The sequence below is a fragment of the Pseudopipra pipra genome, chromosome 3 (genome assembly GCF_036250125.1).
Source record: "Pseudopipra pipra isolate bDixPip1 chromosome 3, bDixPip1.hap1, whole genome shotgun sequence".
Taxonomy (NCBI): Eukaryota; Metazoa; Chordata; class Aves; order Passeriformes; family Pipridae; genus Pseudopipra; species Pseudopipra pipra.
Window position 1 is genome coordinate 5,280,567 of NC_087551.1, and position 21,023 is coordinate 5,301,589.

At 39.1% G+C, this 21,023-nt stretch overlaps 3 protein-coding genes across 15 annotated transcripts in view; 1 reads left to right on the forward strand and 2 right to left on the reverse strand.

Annotated features, from left to right (window-relative positions):
• Window positions 1–483: 483 nt before the first annotated feature.
• Window positions 484–5,606, reverse strand: MKKS (MKKS centrosomal shuttling protein). Its single transcript, XM_064647535.1, has 4 exons — window positions 4,372–5,606; window positions 3,718–3,893; window positions 2,955–3,065; window positions 484–2,477 (listed from the first exon to the last, which is right to left on the reverse strand). Exons 1-4 carry the CDS (start codon window positions 5,360–5,362, stop codon window positions 2,037–2,039), a joined length of 1,719 nt encoding a protein of 572 aa, XP_064503605.1. The 5' UTR covers window positions 5,363–5,606; the 3' UTR covers window positions 484–2,036.
• Window positions 5,607–5,614: 8 nt separating this feature from the next.
• LOC135410780 (uncharacterized) lies at window positions 5,615–8,719 on the reverse strand. The gene is made up of 3 exons (XM_064647550.1): window positions 8,614–8,719; window positions 7,449–7,674; window positions 5,615–5,804 (listed from the first exon to the last, which is right to left on the reverse strand). The coding sequence occupies exons 1-2, from the start codon at window positions 8,715–8,717 to the stop codon at window positions 7,470–7,472; spliced, it is 309 nt and encodes a 102-aa protein (XP_064503620.1). The 5' UTR covers window positions 8,718–8,719; the 3' UTR covers window positions 5,615–5,804; window positions 7,449–7,469.
• Window positions 8,720–8,742: 23 nt separating this feature from the next.
• The window catches only part of SLX4IP (SLX4 interacting protein), a 75,537-nt gene continuing 63,256 nt past the window's right edge, over window positions 8,743–21,023 (forward strand). For 6 of the 13 annotated variants that reach the window (XR_010428868.1, XR_010428870.1, XR_010428869.1 and 3 more), the window contains exons 1-3: window positions 8,743–8,825; window positions 10,116–10,272; window positions 13,018–13,066. Coding sequence is in view for 7 of the 13 variants with exons in the window: in XM_064647537.1 (XP_064503607.1) it covers window positions 13,040–13,066 (27 nt within the window). In the remaining 6 variants the exon portion in view is untranslated. The other 7 variants (XM_064647539.1, XM_064647544.1, XM_064647543.1 and 4 more) reach the window with 6 other exon arrangements.

Here is a 21,023-nt window from a genome sequence, read left to right on the forward strand (position 1 = left end):
AAATATTTCATCTTGTCAACTTCAAAACACAGGAGGAAACCCTTCCAAATGTGGAAGTTCAAGAGTTGATTTTGAATTGAGAGCCAAAACTCTATGTACTTGCATTTTTAAACAGTATCTGAAGTTGTATTACTCATGTTACCCATTAAAGATGAGGCAACACTAACCACTAAAGGTTCAAGAGACATAACTGACAATGGAACCTGAACTGTCCATAAGCAGCAGAGTCAGCTGCTCATTTATCCTTTTCAGTCAGTGGGAGACAAAAAATCATTGTCATTAAAACTATCTGTATATGAAACAATTTTTACTTCAGGTATAAATTAGTTTTTAGCTAAAATTTGATTTACCAAAACTCAAATTGAATTTTTTCATAGTTTTCTAATCTGTGATTTTGTGGGAGAATAAAAACCATTGTCAGCTCTGATTCAAGAGCTGTGAACCGACCTTCAGATACCAAGACAAAAGAACACTCACAAATACTTCTACTCAAATACTGCTTTAATTTTCATTTCACAGCAGTAGTCACTAAACTCAACATTTTTCCATGCACAACAAGTTGCTTTTATAGAAAGTAAAATACTCTAATTCAGCACTCTGAGTTAGAGACTCATAATTAGATGAAGTATTACCAAGACTCTTCTGTGCCTGAAGATATACACCATCATTTGGCTTCATTATTCCTGATGTTTTCATATGGTTCATGGTATATGGGAGGATCAAGATATGAAAGGAGCCTTTTTATTAATCAGCTTTGAAGAGCCTCCATTCTCAACCCTTGTAACATTCTTCCACAAGTTCCCAAAGGATGCCTTATAGCACTGAAACAATCATTTCATGTCATAAAAAGATAAAGAACTTTAAATAACTTTCCAATTTTTTTCCCAGTGAGAAAATTATTATTTACACTCTTCAAATTAAAAGGACTTTGTACCAAAGGTCTGGAAAGATCTGGGTTTAATTACATATTTCAAAACTGAGTTATACAAAGCAATTCTACTGCTTAGACTCAGTAAATATATTAAAAACTTAAGAGACCAGGAAACAAATAAGCAGACTAGACTACAAGTGAATTGGATGTTTTCTGGAGAAGCACACCATGAACAATTTGCCCCTTGTGACTGAAAACAAAGGGGGAGAAGAAGAGTGGCAAAGAAAACGAGTTTAAGCAAGAAACTGTAACACCCCTTTTGATCTTGCCTGCAAGCTGAGAATGAGAAAAAAGTTCTGATCCTTCAGTCTACAGTCTTATTTAAAGATCAAAACAAGCCTGAGCAGCTTAAAGCCTTACTTCATTAAAAGAAGCCAGTCAAAGAGTTAACTGAATGGTAAGTGGGATATTCTTTCTTGCAGCTTTGCTTAAATGATAGAAACTTCACTACAGACTGTCCTGTGTTCCACAGAAGATAATCAAGGTCCAATTCACAGAAGTTTTTTTCCACCCAGTCTGCCATTTCTTTTCAAATCTTCTATTACCTACCTTAGGAGCTCCAGGATGAGCTTTTATAACCTGCTAAATAAATTACAAACGTGAATTAAAATCTTCCAGCCATTTAGAAACAGAAACTGCACATAGTATATGGTGACAAGAACTTCAGAACAAAATTTAAAAACAAGTGGCTCAAGATGCCTGCTTGGGAAAGCTTTTTTTACCTGCAAAATTAAAAATACCAGTGATAAAGTTCTGCTGCATTACAAAAGTCTGTTTGAGTGTGTAAAGCTTTTGCAGAGACTACATAAATTCTAATCCATAACATGTTTACTCAGCAAAGGTATCCATGTTTCCCACTCCTTTGAAGATGCCACAGAGCTAACACACATCCAAAACTTTCCTTTATGCAGAGGGAACACGTGAAACATTTGAAAATGCTTGAGAGCACAGCAGAATAACAATGAGAAGAGTATTAAGGGCCAACTGTTCAATTTAAAATTTCTGTTGTGCATTTCTAACCAAATGAAGTATCTTAACACATTAAATATCACCCTGCTTTCAATTTAGTATCTTGCTGTGCAACACAATTCTCATAAAATCAGAGCTAATTTTGATCTTGGATTACGTATGAGAGATCCAGGACCAGGTTGGCTGTCTCCAGAGCTACTTGCAGGCCACTACATTTTGCAGCAAAACAGTCCAATGTCAGAAAGTCAGTAACTTTTACTGAGGGCTCTTTAGGGCAGCCCTGTGTAACAGGAGAGCAAGACTGGCCTTCCAAAATCCTCCAGCTGAGGTCCTCCGTGTTACCATTAACCCCACAGCCACATTTTGAAACCACATCTGACCAGTTTGAGACAGAGGGAAGACCTGCTGGAACAAACCAACAGTGTCCATAAACCATATCTGTTAGAATTTCTCCACCATCATGATTCAGAGAGCGAGCTACAGACTCCAGGGAACGGCAAAACCCATCAGCAACCAACTGGTATTGTGTCTGAGAACAACCCAGGTCTTGAAAAGTGCTGGTGGACAGACTAGAACTCTAAAAAAGAAACCAAAACCAAAAGTTAGAACACTGTTTTACAGAAGTGATTTTAAACATGGATCACACTGCTGCATTTTTTTTTTCCAAACCAGATGGTTCAGCTCTAACTAAAAAAATGTTTATATCCTGATTATTCCAGAATAGGGAAGATTTCTAGACAAGTCAAAGTGGAGTTCTGCATCATCATCTTTCAACAAAAAAACTCTACGCATTTTTAATACTTAAAACCACGCACTTACTATAATAGCTACCTAAAGAAAGACTAACAAGTACAAATACAGTATTAACAAGTCTGAAAGATGTAATTAACACCTAGTGCTACAAATAGACCCCTTTGTTGTATAGCAGCAGTTAGACAGCAAAAATCCCACATTAACATAGAAGAGATAAGTGTTTTCACTGTAGCAGTGATTCTATATAAATTCTTGTTTCTTAAGTATATTAAGCAGCTTTAAAAAACCTTGTCTTACATACCTTGTATCTTATGTATGAAGCCAGGTGAGTTTCTGTACAGCCCCCTCCTAACAATGCCAAAGGTTCCTTCATTGTTAACTGTAACACATGTTCTGCAGTTTCACAGACACGCTGAAAAACACATAAAATTCTTGTTAGACATGTCATGATTAAGAGGATTTGCCTCAACAGAAAAAAATAATGGAATAAAGTCTTCAGTAGTTTCTAGTCCAGATTCCAGAAACTTAAATTACATGTGGATATAAAGCTGCTGAGTGATTTCCAAAACCATATTCACTTAATGAGAAATTGTCTTTATTTGTCCACACTATGGAAAAGTAGAAATAAAAAAAGCCTCATTTTATTCCTTCTTTTTGCAAAACAAGGTTATATATAAAAAGTCAATCAGTATCAATGACATTTCTAGAGCAACTGTTCAATGCAAAACTATGCTTGACTGCCATTGCAAGTGTTTGCTGCTGGCCTTTTGCTGGCAGTTTTTATTTTTATGCTCTCACAGACCAAGTAATGAGAATGAAAATATTTATCCAGCACTGGCTTCAAGAATAGGTGAAAATTGTTTCTGTGTCTCAACTTCCTGTATTAAAACTGAGGCAATAAATGAATGTGAGCACTTCAAGGATTTCGAAGTTCTGGAGACAAGTAAACTTCAACTTATGTACTGAAAAATCACTTTTCTAAACTCACCGTATTTCTATTTCTCATTAATTTTTCCATTAAAAGCATGACTTTTCAAGGAAAGATTTCAGGAAAATTTACCTACCTTCAACTCATCCCACGCTGTTTCACTTCTGCTACAGAGTATCAAGCTGCAGATAACTGTGTCCCCAGGAATTAGATGCACGAAATGTTTTGAAGCAACCCTCTCAATGCTGACATCTTTCAAACTGCCATAACAACCAGGAGACAAGGAGTGTATGGAAGCTATAGGCTTTGAACCTGCCAGTTATGAAAAGCAGAGAACAACATGTAGTACCATCATCAGAAGAGTTATCTGTTGCATTTCATAAAACATGAACTTTTTTCTCCTTGGCTTTATAAGTTATATATATATGTATTGTTCAATACCTGACATTTCAACCTACACAGGAAATCACGAACAGAAACCACCATGTTCAAAGTGCAAGACTTGGTGATAGTTTGAAATAAAAAAAAAAAGTAACTGTTTCTATAAGTGGATATCCCTCCTGCAGCAAGCAGTAATCACATGTCTGGTATGTCATTGCTAGAACCTGTGAGAGACCAATCTCACCCTAAGAAATGGCTTTCAGACTGGAAAAAAACCAACTGCTCAGCTGCTAAGAGGATCCAGACAGAAATAAGAACCCTTACTCTGCAATGACACCACCCCAGATAATGTTGATCTCCTGATGAAAACTTGGGGACAATTGTTTAGTACAGGAAACTCGCCTGTTACCTGTCATCCAGCTCAGGGGCTCCATCAGAGACAGCCCAGCTCTGTCCACAGCCATGACGTGGTTCTCCTTCAGGTACTGTTTCAGGGATGGATGGATCACTTTCTGGCACACCACAAGGCCGACCCCATCATTAACCAGCTGCTTCCCTACATTCAGCAACTGATTCAGCTCTGACATTTCTAGAGAAATTCCGTGATGGACTGCTATAGTTCCTTCCTCAGGGCTGAAGCTGTCTCCCGACATGGACACACAGAAAAGTGCAATCTTGATCAGGTTTGAACCAGTTCTTTTGACAGCAAGTGGCCTTCCCAGCTGAATTTCTGGTGTTTCTATCAGTAGTCCAGGAAGAACTGTAGAATCCATCACTCTTCTTCCTTTCACAGGTATTATTACACACTTTCCTAAAACAGCATTAGTCTCAACATGACATGGAACAGTAAATAAAAAAGCCTTTAAAACCAGCGTGGCGAGATGCTCAACTTCTGTTTTGTTAAGCATGCAAGCAGGTTTGCTCGTTAAAACACTACGTACCAAACAAACCAGGGTCTCAACGCTGCTAAAATCCACGGACACCCGGCAGCCACAAGCCTCAGATTTCAGGTAGTCCATGCACAAACTCAGGAGGTTCTTGGTTATTTTAATGACAGCGCAAGGTGCAACATTCAGGTTTCTAAAGTTTTCAATCAAGCCACAGCAAAGGATGGCAGTAAATAAGCCACAGTCGCTGCAGCGCGAGACGTGGTTCCGCACGGAGGCTGCGAGAACGCGGAGCACGGGATTGCTGACGGAAAGGTGCCTCAGGAGAGCTGAGGACTGGGAAGTTGTACAAACACAGCCTCCCACCCCGTTGTGGAGCTGTTTGAGTCTCCCAGCAGGACCATAGGAAGATTTAAATATCCTGCTAAGCAGAAGCAGCGACTGACACACCGTGTCTTTAGTTAAAGGTTCGCTAATAAATAACGGAGGCTTTTTAGCTTCAAGACGAGACATTTTCAAAGTAAGATTTTAATTCTGGCCAACAAAACAATTCATTTGCACTCGGATCTATAATTCATAGCACTTTTAAAATCTAAAAGTAGTACATTTAAACTCTTTGCAGCTAAGGATTAATATTTTCAGTGTGAAACAGTACATACAGTACAGTAACATTCCCGTGACTGCTCATCATGTCTTTCATAAAATGAGGTTTAAATCATGTTGCAACACTGATGCATAATGACAGCAGGAAGCTATTTTCACTCATGACGATCTCTTTTAACTTCTGAATGTGACTGAGCAGATTTTTTTGCAACAAAGTTTACAAGCATGCTTCCTAAATGGACGCCTATAACTGACAGTCCTACTACAAGCAGCAGGTTCTTTCTGTTCCAGGTAGTTTTCTTCATCTTTTCTGGCAACAGTCACAGATGAAAAGCTTCAACGTTAGTTACACCTACAAATAAAACCAGAAAGGTATTAGGATAATCTTATGACAATATTGCATAGCTTGAACTGCTATTTTATTTTTCATTTAAAAAAAAAAAAAGCCATACAAGGACAAACGCTGCACCACAGAATCGTTTGGGTTGGAAAAGACCTTTAAGATCAAGTCCAGCTGTTCCTCCAGCACTGCCAAGCCCAACTCTGAACCATGTGCCCAAGTGCCACATCTACACATCTATTAAATACCTCCAGGGATGGTGACTCAGCCACTTCCCTGGGCAGCCCGTTCCTGTGCTTGACAAGCCCTTCTGTGAAGACAGCTTTCCTAATATCCAATCTAAAACTCCCCTGGCACAACTTGAGGCCATTTCCTCTTGTCCTGTCACTTGTTACTTAGGAGACTGACTCCCAGCTCACTAAAAGCTCCTTAGTTTGGAGAGTGATGATGTTGCCTCGAGCCTCCTTTTCTCCAGGATAACCATTCCCAGCTCCCTCAGTCACTCCTCATCAGACTTCTGCTCCAGAGCCTTCACCAGCTCCGCTGCCATTCTCTGGACACTCTCCAGCACCCCAATGTCCTTTCTGAAGTGGGGGCCCCAGAACTGAACCCATAATTCGATGTGTAGCCTCACCAGTGCCAAGTACAGAGGGACATTCACTTCCCTGGTCCCGCTGGCTACACTATTCCTGATACAAGTCAGGTGCCATTGGCCTTCCTGCCCACCTGGGCACCTGAATGCTTTTTAACTGAGAAAATCTATTAATCTGTTAATTACTACAAGCATACAGTAAAAAAAAAGAAAAAAACAGCACACCAATTATATGAATATTATATTGTTAATAACTTCAATTCTGACCACCAATCTCTGTTGTTTTACCTGTAGGTCTATAAGTAACAGGCTTCTTACTGTTATAAGTAACAAACTTCACTGAATCTCACTAAAGTGTCAAAACTACAGTGAGAGTTTTGTGTGACAGTTTACAGTGATAGTAAAAACAGTGATGTTCATCTGTTTTACTCAAAAACAAAAGAACTCAACTACTCAGCACCGCCTGCCAGGCAACCACTTCAGAAACAAAAGCTTCTGATGTTCCAACAGCTTTAAGAAATCTGACTCAAAGAAAAGTTTCTTACTTCAAAATGCTTAACAGCAAATTTTTTCAGTTCTTAAAACACTTTCAAACTTAAAGGGATATTTATTTACATTTCTATGCACTCTCCACATATTTAATATTTAATGAACTTCCTTCATATTTAATTTTGTTTAGTTTTCCACTATAATTACTGTCCCTACAGAATACTTCCTATGTAAAGTCCTAACTGTTTCTGGGCAGTTTTGAGCCTCAAAGGACACTGTTACAGAATCAGTCACAAGAGCACCACTGTTGCCTTAAAGTTACTGAATTTGTTTTTAAAGACACGTAACACCATCACTTAAACTGATCCCATCATATGGGATTTAGCAGTAGTTTTCTGAGTTTTATCATGCACTTTTTAGAGCCACGTAGCTACAAGATTAACTCAGTTGCAAAGAAGAATAAAACTCTAGAATACTCAAGTTAGAGCAGCAAGGTTGCATCTGTTAGAACATTCTCACTTAATTGACTCATCTCCTCCCTCTAAGATACAGATACAACTAATTAGGCAACTTACCTACAATACACAGTACTAATGTTATTTTTCTTTATTTTTTTGATCGCTTTGCATCACGTATGTCACAATTCCAGGTTCTGGAACATAGTCCTCTGTCTTCACTTGGAAAAGAGGACTGGACTTGATGTAAAACCAGCCCCAGTGTACCAGCCCAAGGCCAGTTCCCATAACAATCAGAACTTTGTAGTCCTTCCAGATGGTTTTAAGACCCATTGCAAACTGGCATCTACCTAGGTAAAGATAATTTATTATTTTAAATATATTCTAGAAATCCTTTATTTTTTACCCTATAATAACAGCACTGAACAGATGAAGCTGAATGCTAATACCTTTAATTACAGTGCAGCAGATGACTAAAACACAAAACAACACAAGAAAGTCTTACTTTGTGAACTTAGAAAAAAAAAGGTGCAAAAATAACCTCAATTCAGGCATTTTGAAGTGTTAATTGCTGCACTTGCTTCGAGCTTTGGCATGCTAAATCTTAAACCACAACAAAGCAACAAAACTTTATCTAATTACAAGCGTTACTGCTCAGATGGTAAATATTTGAAGCCTTAAAGCAGTTTTAAAATACACCTTTTTTTTTTTTTCCCTTCCCCAGTAGTTAATACAATTGAATGTCTAACTGAGCTAATGAGAGAATAAATATAGAACTTTTAACTTGCAGGCAAAGCAAGTTGTGATGCTTCTGACCCCAGTTTACTGCTGCCTGAGCACCTTACGGTATCCGGAAGCTACAACAGCACCAGCACTAACAGAATAATTTAACCCTTATATCACAAGAAGGTGGAAAACACTACTCTCTGTTAAGAAGTACCCACTTCAAGAAGAAAACGCACGCTTTCTTATGCCAAATATCTCACTGGGTTGAACGGCTACAGAGCTACGACTCGGGCAGTAGATGCTCCTACTGCTCCCCAACTCCATCCACCGGACAGGTGTAAAAGCCCTACTAACCACCCCAGCATGACGACGTGGAGCCCTCACAATTCCCTCCTCCTTCCTCTTCGCGTCCCAGCGACCTTGAAGCGCGGGCGGCTGAGGGGCAGCGGCTCCCTCGGGACAGAGACCGCGGGCACGGCGCACCTGAGGCTTCTCTCCCCTTTGCGAGGGAGCGAGGAAGGCGCTACTCAGGAGCCTTCCCGGGGAGGTAAAGACTCACCCGCCCCCGACACGTTCAAACGCGCCCTCGCAGGAAGAAGAAGCAGCAGAAGAAGCACGACCCGGACGTTCCGCTATCGCCCAGCCCGCCCCTCTGCCCGCCATTAGCCGAGCGCTGTGTCACTCGCGGCCCGGTCCCGCCTCAGCCCCTGGCGGCCATTTTGCGTGCGGGCAGAGCAGGGCGTGCGGCGGCGACGGGCGCGGCCATTTTGGGTAGGGCAGGAGAGCGGCGGGAGGCGGGCGGGGTGTGGGGAGAGGTACGGCCGCCTTGGGCCGCCCGGCTCCTGCGGGAGCGGCCGCGCCTCGGGCTCCGGGCTCTCTTTCCTCGTTAGTTAAACGTGTGAGGAGACGCTTGGGGAGAGCTGGTGTTGCACCGGTTGGCTCCCGCCATGCCTCCCTCAGGCGCCGCCCCCCCGCGGCTCATCTCTGCCCGACCGCTCTTAAAAATATGCATATATCTCTCAGAACTTTCTTCCTTGCTTACCTCCTGTTGTAGTCACTCCGCGTTACACGAGCGCCCACCTGTCTGAGCTTTCCTGTGGGCGGGCGAAGGTGCTCTGGCCAAAACAAGATCAAAAGAACTTCGTTCCCTGACCTCAGTGTTTCCTTAGCTCTTCCTTCTACTTCGCTCTTCTACTTCGCTTTTCTTGTATTCACTCCTATGGCTGCAGGAATATTTTTCCTGTATTGACTCTTCTCCTCGCCATGCTCACTGCTGTCAAGAATCTCGTTTTATATTCACGTGTTAATGGATGAATTTGTTTTCAATTTTGTTTATAGTTGCAGAGTTTATAACTGTAGCCAAAAGACAAGTATTTAATGCCTAATCTCCACACGAAAGGGAGAATCATGAATTTTTTTTTCATTGTATGATAATTTTTTTCATTGTTCATTGCATTCAGCTGTTCACGAAAGTTAAAAAAAAAAAGAGGTATTTATCAGTGCAAAAAGGTAACAGCCAGCACCTGTCTGTGACAGCCCTCTGATGTTCCTCAGAACCTCTCCTTCCTCTAATTCTGTGCAGTGGTGGGTGAGGTGAGTGAGTAACGTCTTTGAAATTGTTGAACTTCAGAGGCGAATGGGCAGTTCCCGAATGAAGGAGTGTGGATAACGATGAGGTAAAAAGATGCTGACTTGTTTGAAGAGTAGTTTTCAAGGGTTAAGTGGAGCAATTGGCCACAGCGGGCATAAAAAGCCTGAAATGGCAAAATTGTGAAGATTGTGATATGTCTTTTCAGGACTACAAATGCTTTACTAGATGTGTGAGTAGCTGAGTGTTGCACTGCTCATCCTAAGCTTATGATCTGCTCCTAAAACTGATGAGTGCTGGACAGTGTTTGACTACAATACCTAAGGACTAAGGAAAAGTTCAGGAAACTCCTCTGTTATGTTGTGATAGTTCATCTTGAACTACAAAAACGAACTACAGAAATAGTTCATATCAAATTGCTTCACAGACTTCCTTATTCAGCATTTATGTGTTTGTTGTGCTGTTTTTTTCAGGTGTCCGCCTCTCCCCACTCCAGGCAAAGGCACCCAGAGATGGGCAGTGTGTGAATAGTTTGTTGCTGTATCTTCAAGCATCTGGTACGAGTTTTCAGTTCCTCATTCCCTTTGAGTTCCAAATTCCCTCGCCACAGGAAGCTACTTCTTTTCTAGGGTAAGATGCTGTTCCTCAGCTGGCAGAGAACACTTCCACTCACTCTCTGGAAGGCCATGAGGCACTGCCTTCTCCTGAGTGTCTACATTCCACTTGGCATCAAATTTAGAAAAGAAAGATATCGTGCCACATTATTTTTTCAGTGTGTCTCACTCTAGCCACAGGCAACCTATGTGTTTAATTCTGAATCATGTTTTCTTATACACACTGTCTATGAAAACTTTCATGTTCAAAGTTTTTTTTTACAAACACCACATCAAGACTTAAAAATATTTTTTTAATAGATACAGTTTCTGAGAGGAGTTTTTCTGCCTTATTTTATCTTTACGTTTCCTTATTTAGAGTTTCCTTTAGAGGTTTGCAACAGAAACGTTATTCCATGAGAAACAGTCTTGTTGCCAAACAGTGGCAAGTGTAATAATATCTGTGATTTTGGTGGGGTTTTTTTTCAACACAGAAAATGGCAAAGTGTTTTGGGGCTAGTTGGCTTTTTCCTGTACAATTGCTGGATGCTTTGGCCCATTTTGTGATGTCTCAGAATTGGGTCCTTTTTCACCTGTGTCACTCCAGCGACCTTCCTGATGGCTCACACATGAGGTGTGTTCTTTCTTGTTTTCTGAGGATTTGCTTACATTTATTCTATCTGCTGTATTTCCTTTCCTTTATCTATATGGTCAGTGCAAAGAATGGGATAGTGGGCAAACTCCAGGAAGAGCAAATTGAACCAAAGTTACTTTTTTTTTTTTTTGCCATCTTTTCCCTTTTAATGTTTTTCTTCTATTATTTTGTAAATTAGATTTCAACCTCTGATAAGATTGAAAAGCTTCCAGGGCTGTTTTGTGCAAGAGAGAATGACAGTGGTGTGGCACAAGCCATGATGGTATTCCAATGTTTTTTTTCTGTTATTTTAAAATTAAATTTATTTTATGTATCTTTCTGCTTACTATTACTGTACAGCTGATAAAAGCTCTAATTTTGACCTTTTTTTCAGGACAGAGCTGAAACATTTTATTAACTATATTAAAGGTTATTTTCAGTAGTTACTTGGAGAGTGGTTCTTAGTTCAAACTCATTTTAACCTGGTTATTGTAATGGCCACTTTACTTCTCACTGTTTGCCATCCTTTTACTGATTTTATATCTTACTGCTTGGATATTAATATGATATTTAGAAAAAAAAATCATGTAAGTAATTGGGAATTTTCCTTCAGCCAGTACATGGAATTGTGCCCTCATTACTTTCACATTTTCTCATAGTTATTTTGAAATCTTCGGTCTCAGCATTTGAATATTTGGAATGGAAGCCCTGTGTTTATTGAGCTCAACATGGTTACTATTGAATCTTAAGATCCAGATTACCTGTGCTATGCTGTGTAGCTGCAAAGTGGGTGTTTGTCTTGTTTTGCACTTATTTGAAGCTAAATAGGCATAATGACTGCATTTTGAAACATTTAAGTTGTAGCGGCTGATAGAGACACATATCCCCAACCTGCCTTGTGTCCTGAAATTTTGACAGCTCTGTCTCAGTACTTGCCAGTAACTTGAAGTATGCAGTGACAAATGTGTAGGTCTTCCTCAATTTTTAGTATTTTCCTACACCTCTCGTACAAAATTGACCAGATTTGTCCATCTTAAGAGACTAATGCTTTAGGAAACTTTAGGACATAAAAGGCAGCTCTGTTCTCCGTGTGGTTTCTGTTGCAGTTCATCTGTTGCAGGCAGAAGCTACTGGCACTCGTTTTCTGTTTTGATTTTGAAGCTTGAACTGTGTTGTTTGGGTGCTTTGTCTCCTGCCACCACACTGAGACCTCATTTCACCTGACTGCTGCCCAGTCCAAGTCTCTTCTTTGTCTGTTCCCTCTCTTCCTGTCCCGTGTGAAAATGGAATGTATTTTATTTTTTTTTATTCCTAGTTTTTTTTAGGTATTAATTTGGTACCTTAGGACCCACGGGGTATCTTCTGAATCCCAACTCTGTGTGGTTGGCTGGAAAGACTTTCATGAGTTTAACCTAATTTTCTACTTTTGACAAGTGAATGTTTAGCTCCTGTTTGTGTGGAGGATGATGAGCTTCCCAAGTAGCTTCAATGCTTTGACATTAATTGTTGTCAGTTTGGAAAAAAACCTTGGCAATTAATTGAAGGTTTCTTCTTGAGCCCAAGGGAGGGTGTGTTTAATTTCCAGCATGAATTAATGCTTCCTGAGTTCCTTGGAATAGTCTGAGGCAGGGTCAGGGGCTGTGCAGCTGAATGCACTTCACTCAGGATCCCAAATTAAGCAACCTAGTTCATATTTGGGATAAGCAAGAGAAGAGGATCTCTGAAGTTCACTTTACTTTTGTGCAACCACAATAAGGCTCAAGTTATGTTGCTTTAAGTGTGCTGTAGTCTAAAATTTTAAGTATACATGTGTATGTGTTTATATAATTATATATATATATATATATGTATGCATCTTCTGTGCACCAAAAGCTGTAGTTTGTTACTTAAAAGAGTTCTAACTTTGTGTTTCATATGGTAGATGTGAAGTGCCTGAACAGTTATGAAGTTCACTAAAGGAAATCAACACAGGTAGCTAAGTAATTCTCCTTTAAATACAAATTTTCCTTGGATTTCTTAAAGCAGAGTAGGGTTTGAAGAACAGCAGTGCTGAAAAAAATGGGTAATAGATGTAAAAATCCTTCTTGATTGGTGTAGAGATCTGAGTGTTTCTCCAGTGCTGATCACTGTTAATTGATATTTTTATAGGACCAGCTTACTCTGACCTAGGATGGCATCCAACAAATTTGTCATTAAGGTAAGTAGAATGTCATAGCTTTAAAAAAAAAATCTGTGATATTCCTTAGAATCTATATGTTGATTTTAAAAGTTAATGATGAAGAGATGCATCCTTCAGGCTTCTGGTCATAGCAACATACTCTGTATCACCTTTTCTCTCTGGAAGCAAAGTTGGAATCATTTCTGTGTCAGGACAGAGTGTGTCTGAGGTCAGCTGAAGATTAAAATCATGTAGCTAAAAGTGATTAGTTGTGTAGTTAAAATTAGAAACTGCATGAATTTTCAGTGAAACAGTACTTGCTACCTGAAATAAAATTCTTTTCTTACTGTAGTGTTGTTGTTTGTGTACTCCCCAGGTAATCTATGTTCCTGGTTTTAAGGTGTAGCAATGTTCTGAAACTATTTATCACGCTTGACACTTTATTTGCCTCTTTTTTTTGCCTCTTTTCCCATTTTCAGGGATCAGTTGTTTCACATCCAGTAAAATGCCATTGAAGTTTATTTTGCAAACAGTCCCAGACTCTTGATTACGTATCTGAAGCCTAATGCTTTTCAAAACATTCTGCTATAAACATAGCACTTCATAATTCCGCTCCTGTAACTGTATCAGTTTATCAATAAATAACACTAATTGGGATTAGCACAATATATTATTCTCTTGGAAATGTTCTTTCAAGGAATTTTCTGAACAGAAGAGGCTTTTTCCTTTGTGGATAAGCTTGGGGTTTTTTGGAGGGCAGCTACAAAATCCTTGCTGAGTGCTGAGGGTGTGGAAGCTGTTGAAGCTCTGGTTTTGTGGGTGACCAACCTGTTCAACACGCAGACCAAGCGCTTAAATTTTGTGTGCTGCGTGTTCTTTTCCAAGGAAAACTGCTGTCATTTAGTGGGATTTTACTGTTTAACAGGATGGTAAACCTTTCATTGACAGTCTCATGTCTATGTTATTCAGTGCTGCTGAGCTGATAGAGGAGTTAGGAGAAATATCTTTGATTTAGAGCACATTTTAGCTGATACTGTGAGTCTGTAGACCACTGGTGGGGGAACAACAGGAACTGGAGGCTGAGGGGATTTGCTTTTCTCAGCTGAGAACCCTTGATGTCATCAAAATGAATATAAATGCCCAAGAAAACAAGTGGTGTGAGTAGAAATGTCTTCACTGGGTAAAAAGCATTAAGATACTTTGTTGCTGACCTGCATCATTACAAGTTCATTATTGAGCACAGACATTTTACTTTTCAATCACCCAGCGTTTCAACATCCCTGCCTGCCTGAGCAATGGGCAGGTGCTCACTGAGCAGGTGTTTGTGGGTAAGCAGCACCACAGACACAGCTTTTGAGGCTGCCAATGAGATACAACTTTTGCTTTCTGGTGGTGTTTGAGAAATAAGGGTAAGTTTTTGCATTTTTCAGCAAATGTTGAAAATTAGCTTTGCCTTGACCTGATTGACATTCACTTTGTACACAGGTGTGTAGCATTCTACTTGTTAGAGCAGGGGTTTTGTGTGTCAGGTTTTGCTTCTTTACATTCACTGGATTTGTATTTAATGTGTATATTCTCTTTTTTAAGACTGTCCAACTTTCACATAAGTTTTATGAGGAATATCCATGTGTAGAAGATTCTCCATTAAAACCCAAAAGATTCTCACCCTTCTCTGCAGTGGGAGTACAGAAAATATTCTTAATTTTATGTGTTTGAAACTGATAGGATCATTTTACTGAATCTGAAAATGTTCAGGACAGACCTGTTGGAGTGAGTCCACAGGAGGGCCATGAAGATGATACAGGGATGGAGCACCTCTCCTATGAGGGAAGGCTGAGAGGATTGGGATTGTTCAGCCTGGAAAAGAGAAGGCTTTGGGGTCACCTAATTGCTGCCTTCCATTACCTGAAGGGGGCCAACAAAAAAGATGGAGAGGAACTATTTACAAGGGCCTGGAGTGACAGGACAAGGGAGAATGGCTTCAAACTGAGAGCAGGTTTGGATTAGGTATCAGGAAGAAATTCTTCTCTGTGAGGGTGGTGAGGCCCTGGCACAGGTTTCCCAGAGAAGCTGTGGCTGCCCCATCCCTGGAAGAGTCCAAGGGCAGGTTGGGTGGGGGTCTGAGCAACCTGGGCTAGTGGGAGGTGTCCCTGCCCATGGCACAGGGGTTGGAATAAGATGATCTTTAAGGTCCCTTCCAACCCAAACCATTCTGGATTCTATGTCTCACATATGCCTCACCTCATTTTCTACAGTCTCTATTTTTTAAGTTTTTAGGTTCTGTACACGTGTGTATGTTAATCTTTTTGGTAAGAAAGCGAAAATTACAGCCTTTCAATCTTTCAGGTCTTAGCTGACTGGCAAGTAATTAAGTGGGAAACCCCTCTAATGTGTTTAATGACTTGTTACCAATTTTATCTGGGAATCTCCGTGCCCCGATGTGATGGCCCCTTATTACCAGTAGAGGGAGCAGTTGGCCTGTATTTGAGAGGCGATCTAAGCTTGGCTTTATGGGCAATTAAGAGGGATTGAAATAAACTAATTGATGCAGTAAAATACCTTTAAACCTTAGTACAAAAACTACAGTTAGGTCCTAAACACACTTTCTTCACCTGCCAAGTGGCTGGATTCTGCAGTGTTGTGATTTGCAGTTGGTAATATTTTATGCAAATTAATTTGATCAGCAATTGTCAATTTTAGGAAATATTGATAGATATATAAAGCACTGCGTGGTAAAATACCCCCAACATATGAATTTAATTAAGCTTTCTTTGTGTGTTGCTAAAATATTTTACTGCTGTTCTGGGAAATAAATCTTAACTTTAATTGGTTAGGCTTAAAGCAAAATCATGAACCCTATATGGATTTCAAAAATAATATCACTAGGGCCCTGTTTAAACCTTTGGACAAAGTAGAAAGAGTTGCTCTTCCGGAATTGTGTAAATTGACTTTATTCATGCCAAGCTGCAGAACTAAATATAGTAATTTTTATGGCTGCAATAGAAAAATTTCATTTACTGTTTTCTGCAATTTGTTCATTTGCCAAACACAGAAGACTTTAAGTTGTTGCTACATTTTAATAACTCAGCTCAAAGGGAAGCTTTTTTTATTCTACTGTTTCCTACTTTGAGAAATGTAGGAATCTGTTCTGTCTCAGATTTGTAGGGTCTTGCAAGCTCATAGATTAAGCTAATTATAGTTTCAGTGTTCCCTCTGGTCATCCAGCTCTCTCTGCAGTTGATTTTTCAGCAGTGTTGCTCCTCGTTATCAATCTAAATTATTCCATGCTGGACATATATACGTAACTTTTTTGATCCTTTCTCCTTCAAACTTTTTACTTGCTTTAAATGGCAAGTTCATTTGAAACAGCAAACATAGTTTTCTGTTTTATATTGGGAACAAAGATGGAGATGACTGGACAGCAAAATGACAGTGGGAGTGTAATGGGATCACTTTTCCCCTTCATTTTGCCTCTGTGTCTGTGTCATGTTCTTTATTTTATGTTGATGTATCTGAATGTAATTGTTAAGATACTGACTTATAACCAAAGACTCTTAACATCTGTCTTTGGATATGTTAGAAGTGCTCCATGAAAGGAAGTGTGTGTAGCAATAACATTGATTATAGGCCCTAACATTAGGAAGAAGGAACTGCCCTGTCAGACAACGCTCCAGTGTGGATTCAGTGCTGTCCAGGTCATTTTAGGGCCTTTTCACAGAGCTGTAGATGGTCTTGGGTCTGGAGTAAGAAAACAAGAAGTTTATTTTGAAGTTTATTTTGATATTTCAAGTGCTTTCTTTTTTTAGCTAATGGTAGAAATGTAATACTGTGACAGCATGATCAGCTCTGCCTGTCTGGATGATTCTTGAGTGATGTCTAGCCTTGACAGGTTAAATTTCTCATTTCTGTGAAGTGTCCATTGATTCAGCTGATCAATATTTCTGTAAATATTTGTGGTTAAACCACAACAAATATTTTTGTAAGAAAGTGATGTGTTTGCTTCTTCTTGGGAGTTGTTTGGAGAGTAAGAAACTAGGGAGATGAGTAGGTTTTCTTACCTGATTTTGTTATTTATCTCTGATCCCATATAATGAGTGATGAGGGACAATAGATATGTTTACTGCTTAGATTAAGCCCATAGACATATGACTGCAGTGCTCTCAGGTGGAGAATAAGGAATGGTGTTTGTATTTAAGATCATTTTTTGTATGTTGTGGCTGCTCTGTTACTAGACTGATAGTACAGCTGCTTGTTCCACATACAGAGCTGGGAACTTGTTAGCATTCTGATTTCTGGTTTTAGCTAGATAGGGTTTTGGGTTTCTTTGAGAGTACTTACTTAAATTAACTAATAAATACAATGTTTTCTGATGTTCATTTCTTTTCCCCATTCAAAACCAAGACATTTGTATGTGAAATTCGTCTGGTTGGAGTAGTGACAAGTATTTCAAAGGAAACAGGCTAAGATTAGGTTTCTGTGATTAGATAAAATTTGTAGAAATATTTTAAATCTTAAAACTAAGGTACCGGTTCTCCAAACTGATTAAAGGTTACTGAATTTTATATGTACTGTGTGTCTTTAAAAATGAATAAATAGCCATATTAACCATTAAAAAATGATTTTTCTAGAGCAGGGCTTTCCCTAAAGCAGCATTGCTCAGAATAGGAATGGTTGGGTGGTTGGAATTGTTACTATCAGGGAGCATCACACACTTCACTCAGCTGTCAGGTTTGTTTCTGTGTGAATGCATAAAGTATAATAATTATCTAAAAGGGCTTAAAAGTCTTAAGGGAGATGATGAAAAAGAGGCAGGGGGGGATATGATTTAAAATAGGAAGTGCAAACAATAATAATGGATGGAGGGACATCTATTTAGTTCTCTTTCTTAATGCTCCACTTAATTCCCAATTTCATGGGACCAGATATGGAATGGCTAAAGTGATGAGTAAATAAGTTCCAGAAGAAAGAAAAGAGGAAGTTGGGAGGTAGAGGAGGGAGGAAAATTAAGTGTACAATCTAATTCTAAATCTCCTGGAGTCAATGGAAGTTTCCTCACTGACCTCAGAGGATTAATTTTCAAGCCTAGGGAAATGATGAGTGGATGAAGAGTTGAGAGATTAAAGTGTTAGCTGAAGGAGAAAGGAGTAGGAAGCCAGAGGGATAAACATCAATAGTGAAAACACTGCTTTCATGGGGATCACTTCAAATAAGGAATAAAAGGATGGTTCAACTTGCATTACTTTTTTTGGTAATTCAAATCTGATTAGTTTTGAAAGGACCACTTGTGCCTGAAAATTAGGTTTTCGCTAATTCTGAGCACTACACTGTTGTGGCAGTGATATGGGATTCTAAATACACACCATACTAAGTAATACTATTTTTTGAAATGTAATTATTTCCATGCTATTTGCCATGTGCCTGATTTCTGACCAGCACTTCCCAGAGTTTACAGCTCTGCTGTTGTGCTGCATGCAGATCTTGGTGGTACAGCCTGCTTGACCCCACAGTCCAGCCCTGGAGCAGGAAGGGATGGGAAACTTAGGAGGAGACTTGAATCTCTCTTGAGTCCAGCAAAACATCAGGGCTTAGCAAAGATGCTGTGTGAGGTCACCAAGTGTCTTTAGGTCCTGGGAGAGGCTTCAGCTTATGCTGTAGGTGAAATTCTTCAATTCTTTCCAGTGGGTTCAGAAGGAGGTTAGTAAGCTGGGAGGGAAAGGAGTCCACATTTTGTGTAGTACCTGGGACAGTTTAATGATGCAGGTTTTGCTCTTGACGTTATGATCATGAAAATTTAATATAAATTTTTTTTGGCATTGTTTTATGTGGCCTCTCCCCACTTTGGGCAATGTAGGTGGATTCTAATATGTGGAAGTTATCTGAGTATTTGAGGTATGACTGTGTTCTGACAGGATTGTGGAGTAAAAGGCAGAAGAATGACTGACAACACATTTTTATTCTTTCCTGATGTTTCATCCATGTAGTTCACAACTTCCTTAAAAGGCATCTATTTATAAAAGCAAAATTATCACTTAGTTTCAATTCTCAAATAAAAGCTTTGTTTCTGGACACTGTGTGTTCCAGTTTCGGGACACTTTGTGTTCCCTGCAGCACTTATTCAACCATGACTTTGCAATATTTTTCTTGAGTCAGTGGCCAAACTTTTCCTTCAAGAAATGGTACCACAGGACATGGCAGAAAAGAATGTTTACTTCTTGTGCTGCAGTCAGTGCTGAGCATGAGCCCCGATGACGCTCAGCTATTGTGAAAACCCTCTAAACTGCTGATAAAATGATGACTCATGGTCACCTGATGAAAACACATTCATTACCATGACTCCAGAAAGTTTAGCTCCCATGGAAGTGTTTCACTTCCCACACTAGTTCTTCTAAAAGAGATGATGATGCAGTTGTTTTCTAACAGTTGACAGCTGCTCAATTAAGCTGTGACAGTGTGGTTGGCAAAAACTGTGAATTCCAGACTTTTTAAAATAATAGTTTAAGGAACTAAAATCTGTATGAGCTGTGAAGGAGTCACTAACTTTCTTCACAGTGTTACTTGGAGTGATTTCTAATCAAATTATATACTTTAGATTTCATTTACCACTACTGATTTAAGTTCTTTTCACAGTGGATCTGACTCAAACCTCACTGATGTCAATGGGCTTTGGATCAGAGCCTCTAGGAGTATATTGGTAGCACTGTAACTTAACTAAGGACATTCTAATTTATCCTGAGATCAGTTTATCTATGTTTTTAATGCATTGTGTTTGTCTGTAACGTTTAAAGAAGTTAGTTTGGAAAAATATGGGAGAGTGATACAGCCAAATAATAAAATATAAATCAATTGTAATTCCAGTATGAGAAGAGTAAAATTAAATCCCATGTGTTGCTTACTTGTGATTATCCAGGGACTGTGAAAAGATGGATTAAAGATGGAAAAAAGAACTATGAAAAAACATTGCATTAGACTTTAGATGTGTATGTTTTTATGTTATAAAGAAGAAAAAGGTTCTCAGCAAGTAATTGAATGTAAGGTAGTGCAAGATGGTCCATTCACTCTTAAACGATCAGCAGTTTGCCTGGTGATTTTTGTCTTGCACTAATTTCCCTCTTTTCACTGGAAATATTTTTAAGTCACAGTGCTTAAGAAAGGCAACATATTAAGGGATTTAAATTGTGAATGATTGAAACTTTTTTTAGAATGGATAGTGAGAAATATAAAAAATACTACTTTCTTTTTAAACAGGCGTTGACTAAGTAAAATTCATGCTTTAAAATTTAGCATGCAGAATCCTACAATTTTTTAAATTATATCTTCAATTTGTTTTTTTCCATTTATTTTCTGACTCATTTTAAACTGAAATGATGAATATTATGTATTTGTTCTGTGCCAAAAACTGGGACTTGTCCAGTTTGAAAAATAATAGTGTCATCAGAGTTGAAAATTAACTTCAGATATTAAGGAAAAAAAGGTAGAAACAAGACAGAGTTCCTAAATGCTGTAATATCACTCATCCAAACTTTGTCAACAAATTACATATGGGAAAGTCATGGCTTGTTTGTGTGGTGGTGTTTTTTTCCCTGAAAATCTCTCCACTATTTTTATTACCACAAGCAGTGTTGTAATGAAAAGGCAAAGTGTTGCAGATTTAATAACGAAATTAAGTAATAATGTTTGAAAATCCTTTGAAACACCTCTTCAATCCATATTGTGGCTTGTATCTTCAGTGACAAAAGAGAACTTTGAATGAGGCCTGCACAGGAGACAGCTCTGCCTTCTTGCAACAAAACAGTGTTTGCAGGAGTGTTTCACTTGGGAAAGTGGGAAAAGAATAGTTTGTGGCCTTGATCATGTGCAGATGTTGTTGAACCAAAGTCTTCACATCAGTGATTTGAATGTTTCAAGGTGATCTTTTCCTGTTGCCTGTTAACACTTTGCTAGGGAAGTACAGCCCATTTGTGAAGCCTTCAGGGCAAGTGTCATCTTGCTTGGGTTT